The 21,721-nt window shown below is 38.2% G+C and overlaps 2 protein-coding genes across 4 annotated transcripts in view; one reads left to right on the top strand and one right to left on the bottom strand.

Moving 5' to 3' along the window:
* Nucleotides 1-311, bottom strand: part of PJVK (pejvakin) — a 65,908-nt gene extending 65,597 nt beyond the window's left edge. The window contains exon 1 of the mRNA XM_037849313.1: nucleotides 43-311. The gene's annotated coding sequence lies outside the window, so the exon portion shown is untranslated. The remainder of the gene's footprint in view (nucleotides 1-42) is intronic.
* PRKRA (protein activator of interferon induced protein kinase EIF2AK2) lies at nucleotides 311-19,660 on the top strand. Of its 3 annotated transcripts, XM_037849316.1 has the most exons (8): nucleotides 311-555; nucleotides 1,115-1,284; nucleotides 4,463-4,544; nucleotides 7,745-7,823; nucleotides 8,849-8,966; nucleotides 11,798-11,892; nucleotides 16,715-16,889; nucleotides 18,971-19,660. In XM_037849316.1, the coding sequence occupies exons 1-8, from the start codon at nucleotides 491-493 to the stop codon at nucleotides 19,126-19,128; spliced, it is 942 nt and encodes a 313-aa protein (XP_037705244.1). In that variant the 5' UTR covers nucleotides 311-490; the 3' UTR covers nucleotides 19,129-19,660. The 3 variants fall into 3 exon arrangements, with proteins under 3 accessions (XP_037705244.1, XP_037705245.1, XP_037705246.1); XM_037849317.1 differs by lacking the exon at nucleotides 311-555 and having other exon boundaries at nucleotides 1,148-1,284; nucleotides 4,463-4,593; XM_037849318.1 differs by lacking the exons at nucleotides 311-555; nucleotides 1,115-1,284; nucleotides 4,463-4,544 and adding an exon at nucleotides 6,325-6,883.
* The last annotated feature ends 2,061 nt before the right edge of the window (nucleotides 19,661-21,721 follow it).

The raw sequence follows: 21,721 nt of genomic DNA, 5'->3' as shown, positions 1-21,721 counted from the left end.
TCCTTTTAAAAACAAAGAACCGCGGCCTGAAGAACAACTTACTGCGGGCGGGATAAACTAAGACCCCCGAAACCGGGCGCGGAGAAAGACCCGGACCCTGAGCGAGGGCATAGAGACGGGGTAAGCCGAGCAGCCGAGAAAAGCCGAGTTGGGGAAGAGGCGGGACCTGACGGGGGGCGGGGCTGAGAAAAGCCGCGAGCCAGTGGGCGGGGCCGGACTAGAAGAAGGCCCCAGAACTAGAGAAGTGGGAGGGGGCGCGGGAGGGCGTGACCGGGAGCCGAGGCTGCCGTGCCAAGGCTCCTCCTTCGCCCCCACCCGCCCGCCCCGATCGCAACAGGGACGCAAGCGGGGAGGGGTGGGGGAGTAAGAGGAGGGGAGGCGGCCGCGGCGGTGGCGCTGGAGCCCTCCTCTCGGGGCTCGGCCGACCCGAAGAGCGAGGACGTCGCTCCGCACCGCCCTTCCTCCCGCCACCGAACCGTCTCTTCTAGCCATGTCCCAGAGCAGACATCGCGCCGCGGCCCAGCCGCTGGAGCGCGAAGACAGCGGGACCTTCAGGTCAGCGCCCGGGCACCCGGGCCTAACCGGGCAGGGCGGGAGGGTGGGGAGGCGAGGTGGCGGCGAGGGAGCCGGCTCTCCAGCAGCATTGTGGGTAAAGCCTTTTCCTGGCGCTGCAGCCCCCGCGTCTGCCGGCAGACTGACGCCCAGCACGCAGAAGATCCGTCCCGCCCTCTCGGCGGTGCACGGGCTGGGGTCTGAGGCCTGGCTCCGCCCCTCCCGTGGCCTCTGGCGGCGCCCGGGTTAGAACCAGGTGGCGAGCGGCCACCCACTCCCAGAAATCCCAGGCTCTTGGAAAGGAATTGTGGGCTTGGTTCTGAGCGAGTGCTGCACCGGCATCAGCTCTACCCTCCCCTCCCCCCCCCCCCGAGAACCCCTCTTATCCCCCATTCAAGTTGTCTCCCTAAGACCTCCCTGACCCTGCTCGCTTCTGTCGGGTACCCGCAGCAGCTGCAGCGTCTCACCCATCACGGTTGTGGTGGTCAGAACTATCCTCTGTAGGCTGCTGCTTCCCTCGCCGCATTGGCATTCAAAGCACACCTTTTTCTGGTTTTTGCAGTTTAGGGAAGATGATCACAGCTAAGCCAGGGAAAACACCGATTCAGGTATTACACGAATATGGCATGAAGACCAAGAACATCCCAGTTTATGAATGTGAAAGATCCGATGTGCAAATACACGTGCCCACTTTCACCTTCAGAGTAACCGTTGGTGATATAACCTGTACAGGTGTGTATACATAGTTAATCCCAGTGACCATATGGGTTGGTGGTCAAGATTTGGTGTTGCTTTCCGGTGGGAAAGTGCCCTTTTTGCTGGAAACTTCTATGGGAACGATGCACTTTTGAAACTGAGACTTCTCATCCCAGATCATTGGAACATTCTAACTTCATCTGATTCTAATTTCCTTTTCCTTGGGTAGCAGGAGAAGCTCAGAAACTGGAAAACAGTTATCCAAGCATTCTGCAAGTTTCCTCTCATATCCTAAGATCCTCCTAAAGTTTTTCTAGGAATTGGGGAGAAGAAAAGGTTCTTGAGGCAGCCATAGCTCAATCAGTAGGTGCTGTCACAATCAGTATATGAGTCTCACAGATTATAGCAGATGCCAGGAGGCATGACCCGAGAAGTTTCTGAGCCTTTCCCCATTTTTATGGACTCGTTTGGCACTTCCAGCCCATTGTACCACACTTGATTCTGTATGGAAGCAAAAAGATGGGCAGAAGGCTTCATAAACCCTGTATTGATAGCAACTTCTAATTCCTGAAACTGCACAGGTATTTTATGTAAGATAAGATTATACCCTTTTTTATATATGAAGAAATAGGTTGAGAGAGATGATACATAATGTGTACCGGAGTCACATAGCAAAGAAGTTACAGAATTTAGACTCACTTCTTATTATGGTCTGGGAACTTGAGCTAATGATAACTGAAGTTGTCCAATTTGTAAATGAGGACTTTTTTTTTAATCATGTATCTCTTGGATCGCAAACATAAAATGTATTGAATACTAAATGTAATTTGAGAAAATGCTGAGAAAAAATTCAGTCAGGAGGCTGAAATTCTGCCATCTGGTAATCTGAAGGCATCATTTGTGTCTTTGGAAATCTGGAATCCACTATTTTCATTGAGGCCACTCTAAGAAAAAATTGGAAGCTTTTTTGTCTATATGAGGCAGGTGGATTATAGGTGCTGACTAGAAGATTCCTCATGTGAACCTTGCAGTACTGCTTCATGTGGTCTATTTTTAAATGTTCAGTGAAATTCAAGAGAAAGTAGCCTTTATCCCCCTCACTGTGTCTTAGATCAGGGATTTAGAACCTATGGCAACCATTCCGCCTAGGCCTTCTTTTTGTACAAGCTTATCTGCCTTCAGAGCTTCAATACTATCTAAATGCTGGTAATTCTGAAATCTCTGCTTTCCACCCAGGCCCAGTTACAGAATGGTGTACCAGCCTGTGCTGTGATACACTGGGCATGTTTGCTTAGATAACCCAAAGGTACCTCAAACTTTTATTGACCCAAACTGAACCCATCTTCTCCCTCAGATGTGTTCCCCCTGCATTCTCTATTGTAGTTGAGTTACCACCATCAACCTGTTGCTCACACTAGAAATTTGGGTTTCCTCTTGACTCCTCTCCCCCCACCCCTTGTCTGTTTTGTCACCAAATCCTACCTCCTAAACACCTCTTGGATCTATCTGCTTTTCTCCTCTTCCTGTTGCTATTGTCCAGGCCTCTGTCATCTCACTTGGATTATAGCTATAGTATCGTAGCTACTCTTTTCAGCTTCTAGTCTTGTGGTGTCCAGTGCATTCTCCACTCTACAACCAGAGGGTTCTTTCTAGCATCCAAATCTGCTCATGTAGTTCCTCTGCTTAAAATCCTTTCAGTGGTTTCCCCATCACCCTCTGGATAAATACAAATTTCTTAACATGACTTACAACCTTGCTTCCCAGAGTGTGGTAATAGCAGCATTGACAGCATCTGGGAGCTTGATGGAAATGCAGAATATCAGGCCCCATCCCAGAGCTACTGGACCAAGGTATGCGCTGTAACAATGTTCCCAGGCCATTCCTATGCATATTAAAGTTTGAGAAGCCCAAATTTACAAGACTTTTCTTTAACCTTTTCCTCTATCACCCAACTTTTATCTCAAAATTCTTTCCCACATGCTCTTAGGTGGGGGTCTTGAGAGCCACCCTGCTTTGTATTGCCTTTGAGCCTTTCTCCATGCTTTTTTTTTCTGCCTAAAATGCTCTTCCTAACCCCCTCAGCTCTCTTCACCTTACTGACTTTTACTCATCTTTCACATCTCCGTTTAGTTATCTATGCCTCCGTGAAACTTTTCTGAATCCCAAAAGTAGGGGAGCTGGCCCTCTTGTGTGCTCAGCTACAACCTACTCTTAGGCCTGTCCTAACTCCACTCCATGTTTCAGATGCCTGTTTACAGATGAAATCCCATACTAGGTTGTATGCTCTGTGAGGGAAGGAACTCTATTTTATTCTCTGCTATCTCCCTAATATGATATTGGTAGGTAAATGAATATGGTCTGTCATCTGACAGTGAGGTCACACTTGAAACCTCTTCCATGTCCCCTTTCTTCCTTCCACTTCGGCAGAAGGGGCATCAGTGTTCTGACACCACTTCACACCAGATTCTCAACACCTAGTTTAAACTCAGAAGGAAAAGGATAAAATTTACCATTTGCTGGGTGTGACTGCTATCTGAAATTAGGTGTCAGTCTTAATGATTAGTCAGTCTTCTCCCCCCCTTCTCTATCAATGTAAGGGATACAAATTGTATGGAAGACATGTAACATAAGCTTTCATCTTCTGATGTAAACCTTGCTCCACTATATCCAGCATGTAGTCATGAATGCTCAGCCTAGCAGAGAGGTTTGAGCCAGTATGAGGTGGACTGTCAGAATAAAATTGTGCACATTTTTGCTGCCAAACAATTTTGCTATAAGTGGCTCCTTTAAAGGAAACTTAATTGCCATCCCAGAACTCAATTCTTGCTGAAGAATTTCCTTCCTCTCCAGGAGTAAGGGAAGAATAAAATACTAAGTTGTATTTCATCAGAAACTGTGACATGGTCTACTTTATTACCATTTCATGTAATAAACATCTATAATATAGAAATAATGATAAAGATATTTTATACAAGTATATGTAGAATTAAATATTAGAACTTTTAAAGTTATGTTTTAAACCTGTTAATTTCATGTGGTAAATATTTTATTTCATTGTATAACTGTATGTGGTGTGTGTGTTTTTATTACCTAGTATGGATGATATATAAAACCTGTAGTGACTTTATTCTAAATTAGGAAAACATCTATGATACAAGCCTCACATTTTCACAGAATATAAAGATCTTTTTTTTTTTTTTAAACCTTATTTCAGGTGAAGGTACAAGTAAGAAGCTGGCGAAACATAGAGCTGCAGAAGCTGCCATAAACATTTTGAAAGCCAATGCAAGTATTTGGTGAGCTAAATTTCTTTGTATTCTGCAGCTCAAAAATATCATGGCTGAGGTAAGATTAAAAGTATCAACATGCTCACAAAGCAACAAAGTGAACAGTTATTAATATCTAAGTTCACATCTTTTCTTTCCTTGTAAAAACCTGTCATACATTTAAAGACAACTTTATTCTTAAGAAATTAAATCCAGCAAACAGCTATTAAATGAGAGCTCTCATAAATTAGGCTTTAGTTTTTTGTTTGATTGTTTTTTTCAGATGGGGTACAGCAGTAGCAAGCCAGAGTTTTTCTGGCTAATATCTTTCTGAATTAAGTGATTATTTCTACATGGAAGAAAACAAGGTGTGGGATGGGAAAAGGTCAGCTACAAGTACCCTTTCAGGGACTTGGAAGCAGGAGGCAAAGATATTTCATTGTGGAGTATATAACAAATACAAGAGGATATTAAGTAGGATGTTAATTTCTGACTTACCTTTCCACATAAAATTTTTTACCACTTTAGAAATAATGTGGAAATAATGTGGGTGGTGGAACATCTCATATAACATGAAGTGGTATCCTTTGGTTTCCATTGGGCACACTCTGGAGCATGGCATGCTTTCACATTCTTTTACATGTACTCAAAAGATACTTGGAGTACAATCTGGTATAATCTGGTCATAGCTGACATCAGAGGCCCGTGGGAATTCAGAATGGGTATTTTTTGTTCCCCAGCCATAGCTAGACTTGTGGTTTAGGGGTATGTTTAGTTTCTCTTGCATTTTTTTTTTTTAACTTCATTTTATTGAGATATATTCACATACCACGCAGTCATACAAAACAAATCGTACATTTGATTGTTCACAGTACCGTTACATAGTTGTACATTCATCACCTAAATCAATCCCTGACACCTTCATTAGCACACACACAAAAATAACAAGAATAATAATTAAAGTGAAAAAGAGCAATTGAAGTAAAAAAGAACACTGGGTACCTTTGTCTGTTTGTTTGTTTGTTTCCTTCCCCTATTTTTCTACTCATCCATCCATAAACTAGACAAAGTGGAGTGTGGTCCTTACGGTTTTCCCAATCCCACTGTCACCCCTCATAAGCTACATTTTTATACAAGTGTCTTCGAGATTCATGGGTTCTGGGTTGTAGTTCGATAGTTTCAGGTATCCACCAGCTACCCCAATTCTTTAGAACCTAAAAAGGGTTGTCTAAATCGTGCGTAAGAGTGCCCACCAGAGTGACCTCTCGGCTCCTTTTGGAATCTCTCTGCTACTGAAGCTTATTTCATTTCCTTTCACATCCCCCTTTTGGTCAAGAAGATGTTCTCCGTCCCACGATGCCAGCTCTACATTCCTCCCCGGGAGTCATATTCCACGTTGCCAGGGAGATTCACTCCCCTGGGTGTCTGATCCCACGTAGTGGGGAGGGCAGTGATTTCACCTTTCAAGTTGGCTTAGCTAGAGAGAGAGGGCCACATCTGAGCAACAAAGAGGCATTCAGGAGGAGGCTCTCAGGCACAATTATAGGCAGGCCTAGCCTCTCCCCTGCAGCAACCGTCTTCCCAAGGGTAAAACCTACGGTAGAGGGCTCAACCCATCAAACCACCAGTTCCCTATGTCTGTGGTCATGTTAGCAACCATTGAGGTGGGGTAGGCCAACACCCCTGCATTCTCCACAGGCTCCTCAAGGGGGCACTAGATATTTTTTTCCTTGTTTTTCCTTCTCTTTTTTTAACCTTCTTTTCCTTTTTAAATCAACTGTATGGAAAAAAAATTAAAAAAGAAAAAAAAGAAAAAGAAAAACATACAATAAAAGAACATTTCAAAGAGACCGTAACAAGGGAGTAAGAAAAAGACAACTAACCTAAGATAACTTCTCATGCATTTTCTAAGTTATCCTTTTGGGTAATTTAGCACTAACCAGTGCTGTCGCAGCCCTCTAGATCAGCACTTGCCCCAAGACTAGCCTTGGATCTCAAAAGATGATGCTTGATTCTCTAGGGTCATGCATTGTGATTGATTTGTACTAGTTTTCAAGATATGCCAAATGGCATGGAAGATACTGGCTTTTCCTCCTGCTGATATAGCTGTGCTATTTCTTTATAGCCCAAAGGTCAATGAAATGGTATTGAGTATATTTGTAGAAATGAGCATACACAGTATTCTTTCTACACATAAGCGCTTCACTTTATCAGCAAAAAAGGCTAACAAACTTTACTATATATTTGTGCTTCTTGACAGATAAGATGGGAATTACTAAGCTGTAATCAGGCCTAGAGTGGTTGATTTAATACAGAGACTTTCTCACTTCTCCATCACAATTATTTGGGTAGCTTCGGCATGCAGCATTGTAAGTGAATACTCATATCTCATTAGCCTATGTAAAGCTTGAAATTCTAGCAGTTAGAAAAGAAACTTGAGAAAGTGACAAGAACTAAACCTCAGCTGTATGGGAGAAATGACTCCCCAATTGCCTTCAGTGGTAGTGGCCTTGGAATGCAGCTTGTTCGGTGTTAGGCACTGAACTACCAAATAACTAGTAATTTCAAACTACCTAAAAGAAATTGTTCTGCTATCCCTAATCAGAATCCCCATATGCTGAACTCAGAACATTTAAATTTTAGAGGATTATCCCATAACTGAGCAGATGAACTCATCATAATAATCTGGATGCAAAAACATTTGTGATCTATAGTATCTATTTGCCAGGCTAATGGCTAGTCTTCCCTTTTTGTGTAGTTGTAACAAAATTTAAACACATTTTTATTGAGCACCTGTTATGTACGAAATACTACAAGGCTCATGAAGGTCAGTAATATATAGGCCCTACCATCAAGGAGCTTTGTAGTCTGAACAGAGGAAAGAGGTGGTAAGAGGTGGACAAATTTCTGGTGTTTGTAAGAGATTATAATTTTTGATAAACTAACTTCCTTAAGAGGTCAAACCTAATATTATGGTGGTCAGAGGAGGGAGAGATTATGTTCCATTGGTGTGAAAGGATAGGCTTCTTGGAGGAAGTGGCATTTGAGATACACCTTGGATGATGGGTAGATCAGATTCCATAGAAGAGGTTGGTGAGAAGAGCATTCCAGAGAGAAGGAACAGCAAGAGCAAAGGCCTAGAGGGTTAAAAAATTCATTTTAATGCTTGTCATTTACTTAGTAATTTGGGGAAAATTATTTTGCTTTATAACACTTTAAAAAATGTTTAGCTTTGCAGTTCCTGACCCCTTAATGCCTGATCCTTCCAACCAACCAAAGAATCAGCTTAATCCTATTGGTTCGTTACAGGTAAGTTGTACAGTTTTTCCGTACATAACATTTTTCCTATCATAAGAGATGTAATGTATTGATAATATCACAGGGGCTAAGGCAAGGAATTAATATTTTAAAGACAGGATGGTGAAGTATTTTGTTTTCCAAGTTATCAACATTAGATATTACAGAGCTAACTTGAAATTATTCTTCTATTTATTTATGTTTTGGATTTTCTTCCATATACAGTATCTGCCTTTGGTTTGTGGAATTCTCATTTGAGATCAACAGGACCTCAGTGCACATGGGTAGAGTGTTTTATACTTGAAGAATATTCCTTGCCACTCTTGTGGCAAACCTCTTTCTACTTCTGTTGTGACAGAAGACTTTATAAAGAGCCCAAATCGGGTAACCTTACTCTGGAAAAGGGAGGAGTCTACTTATTTGCTATTCTACCAAGGAAAAGATATTCAGCTTTGAATTTCTGCATGCAGAATATCCTTTTTTAGTTTATCCGTGTGCTTTCTTGCACAACTGCCCTCCTTGTTATCCATCCAGTCCTTTGGTCTCTTTTTCCTGCTCTATGAGTTTTTCTATGGTTTTCCTCACCATCTTTCCTCAACTTTGACCAAGCTTGTTTGTTGTCTGTTTTGGCTCCTATTCTGCTCTGATCAGATGCAGTAGTTAGCTTGCTGTAGGTACAGAAGTCTACATCTAGGAGGGAAGAGACTAAGGGAATTAATGGCAGTGATACCTTTAGATGGTCTCTCTGGTATTTCCAAAGAGGGTGATAGTAGATGGTCTTTCTAAATGAACTCTGATCCCAGCTTACTATGGCTTGATGGAAGAACATCACTCATAGCAGAATTCTACTTCGGTCTTGGTATTGGGTATTGTGAATATATGAGGTATACAATACTGGAATATCTATGGGATATATAGGGTCCTCCTTCAGTTTTCTATCACAGAATATCATTATTCTTTTCAAACATATAATAGAGATGGGATCAAAATCACTATATAGTTAAAATGACTGTTAAAACCTTATATTGATTTTACAGGAATTGGCTATTCATCATGGCTGGAGACTTCCTGAATATACCCTTTCCCAGGAGGGAGGACCTGCTCATAAGAGAGAATATACTACAATTTGTAGGCTAGAGTCATTTATGGAAACTGGTAATGATTTCTTTTCACTCTTATGTAGTTGAAGATATTTGAAATATTTTCAGATGATGACTGACCACAGAAATTTCTGCTGTAATATCTTTTCATATCATTCTGTTGAGGAAAAATCTATATAATCCTATGATCCTATGCAGTCTGTACATATAGAATCTATATAGTCTCTAACTTTCTGAGGTTAATTTTGAGTATAGGTATTTGGCTTAATTATACCTATATTTTCTTAACTTGATATTTTAAAAAAATAGGTTGTTAATGGAAATACAAATAAATAATTGATTCTGTACTTCATCTAATACTCTAATCTTCACTGATTATTAGTGACTTAAAAAAATATTCATTTTGGAGAAAAAAAGGCAATAGTAAATCTCTTGGAGTTTCAACAGCTATTCCAGAAGATAGGAGGACTAGAGGAAGATTACATTTGAAAATGAGATGATTAATAAAAGACTAGATGGCAAAAAATAACAGTCAGATGAAAATAAAGTAGGAATTATCCTTTTGAATTATATCAATTTATGTGCTTTGAAGGCCGTAAACAATGAGAAAGAGCACTCAGCGAATGCAAGTGAGATTTACTATTTTAACTTTTTTTAGCATGTTTTTATCATTTTTAAAGTGGCCTAGGAATGGAATTTTACCATAGACTAGTACAAAGAGTTGAGGCCAACTACAAAGTTAGAGGGCACAGCCCCCAAAACCACCCTACCTTCTAACACCACTGCAAGTTCAGAGAGTTCCCAAAATCATCCTCAGGTTTAATAATTCATTGGAAGGACTCACAGAACTCACTGAAAGCTATCATACTCAAGGTTACAGTGTATTACAGAAAAAAGATATAGGTTAAAAGCAGCCAAGGGAACTTTTTTCCAGCCTGAGACCATGAATGAATAAACTCCCACTGTTTAACTTGACCCATTTCATGGTATTTGCTTGAGCAGCCTAGGAAACTAAAACAGAAGATGAAACTAAAACCAAGAAGATTTTCTTCTTAACCCTGATTCCTTTGAGCTTCTGCTATGGTCTTTGACAACCCTAAGGACAGGTATCCCAGGAATATTGTTTTGCCTGGAAAAACTGATTTTGGATCAGTGGACGGCTCACTTTATACATTTTATAAGTGTGGGGGCCAAAACCGTGATGATTTGGGGGACTGTTGTTTAGTTAAGACTCTTTAAAGTGGGCACATGTCAGAGACTGAGACTTGAACTGATCTAATTTCTAAGGTCCTAAAAAAATCACATGGAGTACTTGTGGGTGAGAATTCCAATTGTGGTTGTGGAAGAAGTCCCACCTCTACCCAGGCAAAGAGGAACCCCATCTGGCTAGGACTGACAGAGAATGAGATTAAGAAAGGCTTTAATTTCTTTGGATATTTAATTCACAAGTTAAGTTTAATTCCTTTGGAGTTTTTGTTTTGCTTTGTTTATGGACTACTTTAACTTGTAAGGGATATGATCTTTGACATTTCAAAGAAATCTCTGGGAATCTGATCATTAGAGAAGATACTTATTCAAATATATGCCATCTTTGAATTATTAGCTTTGTATTTTGGGAGTGTCTGTTTAGGCCTCCACAATCGCTTCTGCATCTCCAAATCAATACAATTTTTTGTTAAATCAATATTCAGTGTTTATATTATTATATATTAAATTATTAAAATTATACAAAAAAATAAAAAATAAAAAAATAAAAGCAGCCAAGGGAAGAAGTGCATAGGGCAGAGTCCAGAAGATACACCAAACATGGAGCATCTGTTGTTGTCACCTTTTGGTCAGAATGTGTTACTCTCCCAGCATTAATTTGTGACAGTACACACAGAGTATAACCAACCAGGAAAGTTCACCTGAACTTTGGTGTCCATGATTTTTCATTGGGGCTTCCTCATATAGGCATGATTGATTGATTGATTGATTGCCTATATGGTGAGCTCAACCTCCAGGCCAACTGATACCCATAACCCTAAGTCTCCACCCTACATCATACTGTTCGTCTTTCTGGCAAGGTCAGCTCCCACCCTAAGACTATATGGATGTGCCCAGTGCCCACCCTAAGCCATATTGCTAGGCTATCCAGTATGACCCAAGACTCCCAGGCAAACACAGACATTAGAGATTACCTCCCAGAAGCCAAGGGCAAAGGCCATTCCTCTTTGGGAAAGGCCAGATTCTTTGCTACACAACTGGGTATTAGTTTGAAGTAATAAGCAACATTTGCCTATGATGGGTAGTGTGAGCCAGTGCAGAAAGCATTAAGCCAAAAGCAGGAACCTTTGCTTTCATTATTGATGCAAGGTTTTTAAGGTTAGGCAAGCTACTGAATCTCCCTGAGTTTCAATATTTTAGTTGGTTAAATAAAAGCATTAAAGAAGATGATATTTATGATGTCTTTCAAATCCAGCATCTTCTAAGTCCTTCTTATTCATGTTAAGGAAAGAAATTCCACATAGTTGTCAGTTTTTAGAAGATAGTGAGCAAGAAATAAAGATTTAAAAATAGGAGTTGCAATTTAAATGTATGTTGATAAATTTGAATATTTGATCAGAATTAAACCACATATGGTTTCATTAAAGCTAGGCATATGGAAATACAGCTATTAAGGAAAAACATAGAGTCTGACTAATAAAGTAAAACTGAAGAAAAGAAATATCGTTAGAAATGTAAAGATTAATAGTTATATGAAGTACAAGCGTAGATGCCAGGTTAATAAAGGAATGGTCTGGTATGTAAATTCTCTGATTAAACACAATACTTTATACAATTAATCATCTGCTATGGACACTAATTTCTTTTCTAACATCTACAATTTTTTCTTCCTCTATTTAGGAAAGGGGGCATCAAAAAAACAAGCCAAGAGAAATGCTGCTGAGAAATTTCTTGCAAAATTCAGCAATATTTCTCCAGAGAACCACATTTCTTTGGTGAGTAATGATCAGACAGATATGATGTTAATGTGATTAATCATCCCTTGTTGCAGGAAACTCTCCTTGATTTTTTGTTGTAAAGATCCTTCCAAGTTGCAATTTTTAAAGATCTCTTCATTGTTTAGTTATACACTGCCCCAGTTTTCGCTGCTTCCTAAATGTGAGCCAAGGTCACGGGGGTGACCAGGTAAGAGGGCTGGGGAGACATAGTCAAATTCAGGGTAACAACATGAATTTTAAAGCTAATAGGCCAGTAATGCCATTTTTGCCTTCAGAATGACAGTGCATTCCCAGAGACGTTCTCCCTTTGTTCTTTCATTCATTTATCCATTTAGCAAACACACATTGAGCTCATACTTGTGTGCTAAGCTTTGTACCAGGCAGTAGGTATATAGCAACTATGATAATCTCTGGCCCTAAGGAGTTTATAGCCTAATATAAAAGAAAAGTACCTTTCGGACTGGTCCTTACAGAGGGAGTTGAGGGAACAAAAGGGAAGGCATCCAACCAAATCTGGGGGCTTCCGGGAAGGCTTCCTGGAGGAAGTAATGTCTAAGCTGAGACCTGCAGGACAAGGGGAATTCCAGAAGTAAGAAAGAGCACATGCAAAGGTCCAGGAGTGACCAAGGTCCAAGATTTTAACCTGGGAAAGACAGGATCTAATTTGCACATTAGAAAGAAAATCACTTGGCTGCATTATGGTAAGTGAATGAATTCTAGAATCAGAGAGACTTCTCAAATGCTGTTAGAGAAAGCAGACGCAAAATGATGGTGGCCTAAACTAAGGTTGTGGCAGTACAGGTGGAGAGAAATGGGTAGATTAAAAAATTATTCAGAAAACTGAAGTGAAGGGCCATGGTAATTGATTGCATGTGGGAAATAAGGAAAAGGAAGGAAATAAATATTTTTAGCTTGGCAACCTAGTAGATGTTTGTGCCGTTCATCACCATGGGAAACACAGACAATAGTAGGATTTGAGAGGAACAGATAGTGTAGGGTATGAGTTTGAAGTGTTTATGGACTTTAAAGTGGAAGTATTGAGTAGGCAGCTAGCCATACAGACAAAGCACTTAAGAGATTGGGCTACACACAGTATATAACTTGAGATTCTGATATTTGTAGATAGGTATGTTTTGTGGTACATTATCTGAGAGTGGTATAATAGTGGGAAATGAGAAGATAGGACAGGATCCGCACTGAGCTTATGATAAAATAAGGGCTCACTCCATAGAAGAAATCTAAGGCTACATACAAATAAGTAAGTCTATAATTTGGTTTTACTTTTTTTTGGTAGAAAAATATAAAATACTTCTTTAAATATTTGGATCAAAGATGATACCAAAATCACAAAGTACAGATAGGTACACAGGTGAATTCTGTCAATTCTTTGAGGAAGAGATCATTTCCAATGCTATTTAAAAACTTCAAGGAGATATATATCACATAAGGGAAGATTCTAAATTCATTCTTCAAAGCCAACAAAACACTGACCCCAAAACCTAACAATAACAAAATCCCAACAGAAAAAAAATTATGGCACTCTCCGTCATGGTTATTAATGTGAAACACCTTAATGAAATATTCAGCATAACATTAAAATAATAATATACCATAAACAACTAGGATTTATTTCAGAAATACAAGTTTATTTCAAAGTTAATAAATGTTACTATAATTAACCATATTAATGGGTCAAAGGAGGAAAATACATAATCCTGTCAATGATTGCCAGACAGAAATTTGATGGGCTCCAGCAGCAATCATTACTGATAAAAACTTTAAAAATATCTTTATTGTGATTCAAAATATGTATGCAAATGAAGATCGTGGTTACACGTTTATACATTACACCCATTCCCATTATCAGAAATAAGAGAAGAATGTCCATTAATACCACTTTTGTTTAACCTCATTTTGGAAGTACCAACTGATGTAATTAGATAAGAGAAAATAACAAAAGATTAGAAATAAGAAAAGAGGAGCTAAAAATGATCCCTGTAAGAAAAGAGGAGAAAACCCTAGAGAAGAACTCCATATTAGAAACAATAAAGAGAATTCATTACGGTAACTGGTCATGAAATTAATATACAAAATAGATAGCCTCACATTCTTTATAATTATGAAGATAACTTCCAGTGTAATTAAAAATAGAAATAATTAAAAATTACTGTTTCTGGGAAGGGGACTGACGATAAGGAGGGAGTGAGACTGCTAATTGTTACTTTTATACTTGGGTTCTATTTGATTTTTTGCTAAATGTATATATTAGTTTGATTAATAAAATTTATGAAGCTTGGTGACATTGTCATTCTACAGCAAAATAGAAAATCTATCCTGAAACAGTATACTAGGAAAAAATCAATAGTTTTCCTATTTACAAGTAGTTAGATGTAGAATATAGAAGATGCCATTTTCAATAGTAGAAAAGGGGATAATATATCTGACAATAAATTGAAAAAGAAGTACGCAGCACCATGTGAAGAAAACTCTAAAATTCTGAGCAATATAACAGAAAACAAATAAATGGTAAAGACGTATCTTTATTTTTGACAGGAAGACTCGATATTGTAAAATTACAAAAATGTAACGTATTCTCTTTCAAAATCCACCAGAATTTATTTTGGACCTTGATACAGTTTTATTAAGTTTCTCTGGAAAAATAAGCCTTCAATAAAACTCAAGAAAACTGAAAAAGAAGAGCATGGGGGAGAGAAGTACTACCTTACCAAAGAATAAAACATACTGCAAAACTGTAGTAGTTAAAACAGGTATTGGTACAGGAATAGACAGAGAGAATAGAATAGAGAATCCAGGGGTAGACGCTAAACCACATAGGAACATAGTATAAAACAAAAGTGAGATTTCAAATAGTGGGGAGAGGATGGATTGTTCTGTAAATGATGTAGGTACACCTTACAACCATTTGGGAGCAGGGGAGAGGATGGATAAAGGTGTGTGTATGTGCAGTATGTTTTGGTTGCTACCTTATTCCTAATACCAAACTAAATTTCAGATAGGTAATATATTGGACATAAGAAATGAAATTATAAATATTAAAACCTGTGAGTGCATTCTTTTTAAATATCTTAGAGTGGGGAAAGCCTTTCTAAGCATAATGTAAAACCTAGAGGTCGTAAAGTAAAAGATTCATATATTTGACTACATAAAATCTACTGCACAGGAGAATAAAAACAAAGTGGGAATAAATAATTTTCAACACATAACTCTCTGAAAGGCTGCTTTTAGTACCATATAAAAAGCTCTTACGCATCAATGAAAAGACAACCCAGCAGAAGAAATAAAAACGATTAAAAAAGAAAAAATGTTCAACCTCATTCATGCCAATTAAACAAGATACTATTTTTCACTTTTTAGATTGGCAAAAACTACAAAGTTTGATAATACCTGGGTTGGTAAGGGTGTGAGAAAACAAGTGGCTTCTAAGACAGTTGGCGAGAATACAAATTAGTTCAGAAATCAGTTTTATCAAAATTAAAACATACCTGTTCTTCAACTGAGAAGTTCAACTTCTTCTAGAAATTACTCTTCTACAGAGGAACTCATCCAAGTGCAAACGAGGGTTTTTTTGCAGCATTGGTAGTAAAAGCACAAAACCAGAAACAACCTAAAAACCTGTAGTTGGGGACTGGTAAGATGAATATAGTGCATAGATGTGCTCTGATAGTAGTAAAATGAACAAGATGTAGAAGAGCAAGCTATCATTTTTGTTTAAAGTGAGAGAAGATCGTGTGTATGTGTGTTTGAATATGCATTGAACATTTATGGAAGGATACTAAAAAAATGTTTAACAGCAGTTACCTCTGGCAGAGTGAACAGAAGTGTTGGGGGGAAGGGGTGGTAAGGAAAAGAGACTCTACTTTTCATTTTTTATTTCTTCTTATTGTTTATATATTTTACTCTGTGAATGAGTTATAATTTTTAAAAAAACAACAGTACTTTTAAAAGTTCCAATCAAGGAATGTAATAACTTTATTTAGAAAATTTAACAAATGTAGCTCTTACTCAGTTCTATATCATGGCCATCTCTGATCTTTTGGAAATCCCTTAATTTCTGTCTGGCTCATTAATAAAATAGGACTAAGGATACTTACCCTACTTACCTCAGAGAATAGTGGTATTTTTGTTTTTTTAATGATATAATATTCAAAAGCAATTTGAGAATCATAAACTAACATGGAAATATAGGACAGTCTAAGGAAGAGATGAAAAGGAAAGGCTATAGGGGAGAATAAAGAAAAGAGGAATAGGAGAAAGAAAAGGGAAAATAATAAGCTCATTTGGGTTCTGGGATATAAGCCTGATAAGAACTCTCGACATCCCTGCCATTTATTTGAATGATAATATCTACTTATTCTTCTCAAACCCAGCTTGCACATTTCACCTTTTCTGCAGTTTGTTTTCAGCTTTACAGCCATCAGTAATAGTAATTGTTATTTAATACAAGAAACCATAAAGATATCAAAATTGTTTTATAATTTAATTTGTAAATTGCTCTGTTAGGCATATTCAAGTATTTGCAGATTTACTTAATGTGACCATCAGAAAATTCAATTTAGAGACCTTTGTATTATCAAAAGTATTTTGAAATACTTATAATATATTATTGCAAGTGCTTCATTTAAAAAAATACATTGTATTTGTTAAATGCCTGGCCTTGTTAATGTCGTCTAGTTTAAGTTGGAAAGTTGACCAAATGGTATTCATTTAAACATTCTTTATAAAGTATTATATGTTAGTGTTTTTAATAAGGTTATTTTTTTATCTAGGTGAGGTCTAAATCTTCATTTGTATTTTTCAGACAAATGTAGTAGGACATTCGTTAGGATGTACTTGGCATTCCTTGAGGAATTCTCCTGGTGAAAAGATCAATTTACTGAAAAGAAGCCTCCTCAGTATTCCAAATACAGATTACATCCAGCTGCTTAGTGAAATCGCCAAGGAACAAGGTTTTAATATAACATATTTGGACATAGGTATGATATTTTCCTCTGGCTTTTGCCAAGAAATTTTTCTTTTAAAATGTGTTTGAGAAGCAAAGATTTCTATTCTAATTTATTTCACTGATCAGGGATTCTAACTATATAAATTGCCAGATAAGTAATATATATAACTGATAATGTCCCATTTTTGTGGATACTAATAATAGCTAACATCTATACAGTTTTAAAATAATAAAAACAATAGCTAAGATTTGTAGAGTTTATTATGCACCAGGCACTATTCGAAGTACATTTATTATATTAACTTACTGAATCCTCGTACTAACCCTATAAAATAGGTTCTGTTTCCCTTTTTATAAATAAAGAAAAAAAAGGCACAGAATGATCAAGAAACTTGCCCAAGATCACATAGCTAGTTAATGTTGGAGCCAGATTAGGGGAGAAGTCCCAGCAGATATACTGTCAAACTAACCTTGATGGGCTGCTAGGCAAGTAAGAAAACACTCATACTTCTAGAACAAATACCAAGTTTGTGAGGGCCAGACCTCTTCTCTCCACTTTGTCACTATGCACCAGTTCTGGGAGAATAAAAATGTAGGCATGTCGATTTCTTTACCCCCATTGCAACCATCATTTTCTCTGTATTTTCTCTAGCTTTTAACTATTTAGATAGACAAATGCAGACAGACTGGAAAGCAAGCCAGTTTGGACTTTCTTTAATTGTATTTATAAAGCTGGTTAATTTTTTCTTTTTTTGTTCTGGTGGTTTTTGTTTATTTTGTTTTTGTTTTTGTTTTTGTTTTTTTGGTATCTTGATTTAACATTTGTATGATATACAAAGAATTTAATAACCATTATTCCAACCCCAGTGAGATGTAGAAACCTAGCCTGTCAGAGCTGCTAGCACTTGGAGAGTAGGATGTTCAGGGGTTGAAAGACTTTTGGTCTTCTCTGCTGCTTTTAAGATTGAATGATAGTCAAGTGCACTGTCTTATACCAAGAACCATGCAGAACCAGAAAAGGTGACTAATGGGAGACCATTCATTTGATAAATATTTACAGTGTCTACACTTTTTTGAGTGTTTGGGATACAGAGATGAATGAACCATAGATCATGAGTAGGACTTTGGAAGATGCGGAATCCATAGTTGATCCTGGTAAAAGAAGGAAAATCAGATGATTTCCTGAGATTATGAATTAATGATGCTTTTCGTTTCTTACCAATTTTCAGAACTAAATTCTTGTAAATATAGAACAGCAGTCTAAGAACTACAATCTGTTGATTTGGTAAAGAGGCTAGTTTCTGTGCAATTACCTTTAAAAGAACCTAGATGCTAAAACTAGAAAGCCTCTTTACTCATTAAATTATCCTGTTGTATTTGGATGTCTTCCACTAAATAGACTCTAGCTGAAATTTAATCATGACAGCTTTAAATAAATTATAGTCCCCCTGCTTCTATTTCTTCCTCTTGCCACATTTCAACCATTGTTAGTAAGAGCGACTTAGTTGATCAGAAAAACACTTATTCCTGGGTTCAGATGTTACTTTAAAAGATCCTTAACCCATTTACAACATGGAACTAGACTGTCTACACAGACTGTAGCCTAAGAACATGAAGGCACAAGAGAGGTCTTGCCCTGAACCAGGTACTTTTTTGTTTAGATGTCTACTAAAAAAAAACTCTACACTTCATAGTGGAAAATACCATTTCTTCAGTCCTCTAGCAAATGTCCCCCACTCCCCCTTTTAAGACAGTTGCTATGGTTCAGCAGTTTGCAAATTCTGTCCAACTATCCACATAAGAATTGCTTTGGGAGCTTTCTTGAAAGTGTAAGATTCTTACCACTTCTGACCCCCAGTGCTGAGTTTCTGATTGAGTAGACTGGAGTGAGGCCTGGGCACCTGTATTTCTTTCAAGTTCCCTCAGGTGATTATGAGGCACAGCTATGTGGAGAACTGCAATAGCTGAGCAGTTGTGTTGTGTGTGTTTGTACAAGCATGACAAAGCTGATGAGTAAGTGGAATAGTATATCATGAGTATTTATGGAGAAAGACATTGAGAAAAACTGCACACACCTTGCATTAACCATCATGTTTGCATATATCATTACAGAAGAACTGAGTGCCAATGGACAGTATCAATGTCTTGCTGAACTGTCAACCAGCCCCATCACAGTTTGTCATGGCTGTGGAATCTCCTGTGGCAATGCGCAAAGCGATGCAGCTCACAATGCTTTGCAATATTTAAAGATAATAGCAGAAAGAAAGTAAGCTTGGAGCAACTTAGGAAGTCCTTCAGTAGCATAAAGAAAGTTTCCCTTTCTTCCCTTCCCAAGTAAAATATTTACTATAATGTTTGAGTTTGTGTGTTGTTTCTAAATCTCTTCATAGATTCCATCAACATTCCAGATTTAATTATCTCGTAGCAGTTGTTATTAAGCTCTTTTTAATGGTTTCATCTTTGTATTGGTGTATTGTATTTATAAACTTTGTACCATAAGGCAGAGTGTAGCACCCTTTTTTATAATGCCATGTACATAAGAGGAAGGAACTGCATGTTTCTTGTTTATGATGATGATGATGATGAAAAAAAACTGCTAGCAAAGTCTGTCTTACTGGTGCTTAAACTTTTTTTTGGATAAGGCTTTGTAAAGTGAATTCAAAGGAAGCCCTTTAGAATTAGTGTCGAGAGACAGCACAAACAGGCTTGTGATTGTTAAATTGCCGGGATCATGGTTGGTCTGCTGTATCTGAATCATGTAATAAAGAGCTATTATTCTGGGGTTCTGTGTATTTTATTAAAGAGCTGGTAACTTGATTGTGACTCCATTAATTTAGCCATCCTTGTGACTAGTTTTATAATGTGGATATTCTGTTATTTATATACCTTTGAAAGGCAAACGTAAAAAAAAGTATGGTCCAAGCAAAATTTTACTGATATATACTTGATGAATTACTTCCTTATTTTCTCTAAGTGTATTGCTCTTTGAAGTAATCATTCATAGATAAATTCATAGAACATTAGTAGAATTACAAAAAAAAAAAAAAAACCTTCCAGGTCACCCAGTTCAGTTACGAGAAAGTTCTAAACAATCAATGAGCAATTAAAAATTAGGAAATAAGTCTCAAAAGCAAATTATAATTTTACCTTGTACATTTCCGTGTATCATCTGTAATACCTTAAGTTATTCCAGCTATCATCATCAGTTCATTTACTGGGGAAAGATGTGCTACCTTTGTAAATTAGATGGATGCCTCTCCACCCAGTGTTCAGAGCTCAGGGAAAGCCTCATAGAGGAAGAGAGCTATAAACCAATAATGATAGGTTTTGACAATCTCAAGTAATAATCCAGAAGAAACATACATAACAGGTATTTTTCTATCTGAAAAAAAATCATACCTGATTGGAATCCTTTGAGAATAATAAAATTACATAATAAAGGACAACCAATGCATGTAACATTTAAAATTCTAAAGAGAACCAATAGTTATACCTTTTAAGTTGTATGTGTCAATTAAATAATGGAATTTTAGGTGCTTTTTTGCTGAGGTTAAGGAATGGACTTAAAGACTGGAAACAAAGTTTTAGTATTATCAGGAGCTTTCAGGTCATTAAGATTGAACCAATCTTGGATTTTTATGAATCCTCTGGAATATAGGAAGGGCACAAGGAACTCATGCCATATATGGCATTAGACTCTCCTGCATTGTAAAATGCCAGCTCTGAAGAGGATTAATTTGGGGAAGACTTCATAAGGCAATGGAAGAAGAGGATGAGGTCCGAATATGAAGAAGGAGACTATCATTTGGTTGTAAAACAGTTCAAATATATTGGTAAGATGATGAGCTCATGAGTGGAAGGAGCCTGGAAGCCACGCTCTTCTTGCCGCCTGTGCTTTCCCTGCTCTGGCTCGAGGAAACATGCATTCTTAAAAATTCTGTTCAAATGTCACCTCTGGCAGGCTGTCCAGATTCTCTAGGGAGTTTACATTATCAGGTGTTCTTCAGCAGCATTTTGTTCATCCCTCTGTTAAGGTTCTTAACCAAGGTAATTGGTCATACCTGTTAACCTTGTTAGGTTAGCTTCCAGACTAGGCTGAACAGGCAGCCATGCCTTTGTCATTCTTATGTCATCAGTTCCCAACACGTGTAAGGCACCTGATAAGTGATGAATAAATGAATTATAGAAGATGAAGATAGCAATTTCCCAATATGGTGATAATACCAATTTAATAAATTATTGAGCACTAATGTGACAGGCAGTATAAGAGGCTGTGGGGATACAGTGGTGAGCTACATGATATTATGTAATGTAGACCCACTGCCTGCTCTTGGGGAGTACTGTGACAACCCATGCAGATTCCACTTCCCCCCGTTTCTGGGAGTGCTGCCTCCAGACAGCCCTCAGCTGTCAAATCTCTTCAGAATTGTTTTAACTGAAGAAAGTCACTCACCCAAGGTCACACTCCTTTCCCAAGGCCTTCAAAACTAATTCCCTTGTCCCAAATTGGGACAATCTGCAAGGGCATCCCAGCTCCAGAGTTCCCCCACAGCAGAGGCCTTTGAGATTACACCTGAGTCCACATTCTCCCTCTGCCCAATCGAGCTTCCTTTCCACAGGTGGTGAGCCCAAGAGCACACCCAATAAACCTCAGGCCCACTAATCTCCTTCTCAAAGTCCGCTTCCCAGAGAACCCTACCTGTGACACTTGGTACCAGAAGCAATACAAGAAAGCAAATGTTTAGGATGGAATTTTGGAGCTGGAGAACATAGGCGCCTCTCAAGATCTGCCCCCACCTCCTCTCTTGGCAACTAAGCCAATAAAAATGGTTAAGTCACAACTGAGTCAGAGACATGTTAGAG

Source organism: Choloepus didactylus, chromosome 9 (assembly GCF_015220235.1).
Source record: "Choloepus didactylus isolate mChoDid1 chromosome 9, mChoDid1.pri, whole genome shotgun sequence".
Taxonomy (NCBI): domain Eukaryota; kingdom Metazoa; phylum Chordata; class Mammalia; order Pilosa; family Megalonychidae; genus Choloepus; species Choloepus didactylus.
The sequence above is the reverse complement of the archived record's forward strand: the minus strand, read 5'-3'. Positions and strand labels throughout refer to the sequence as shown.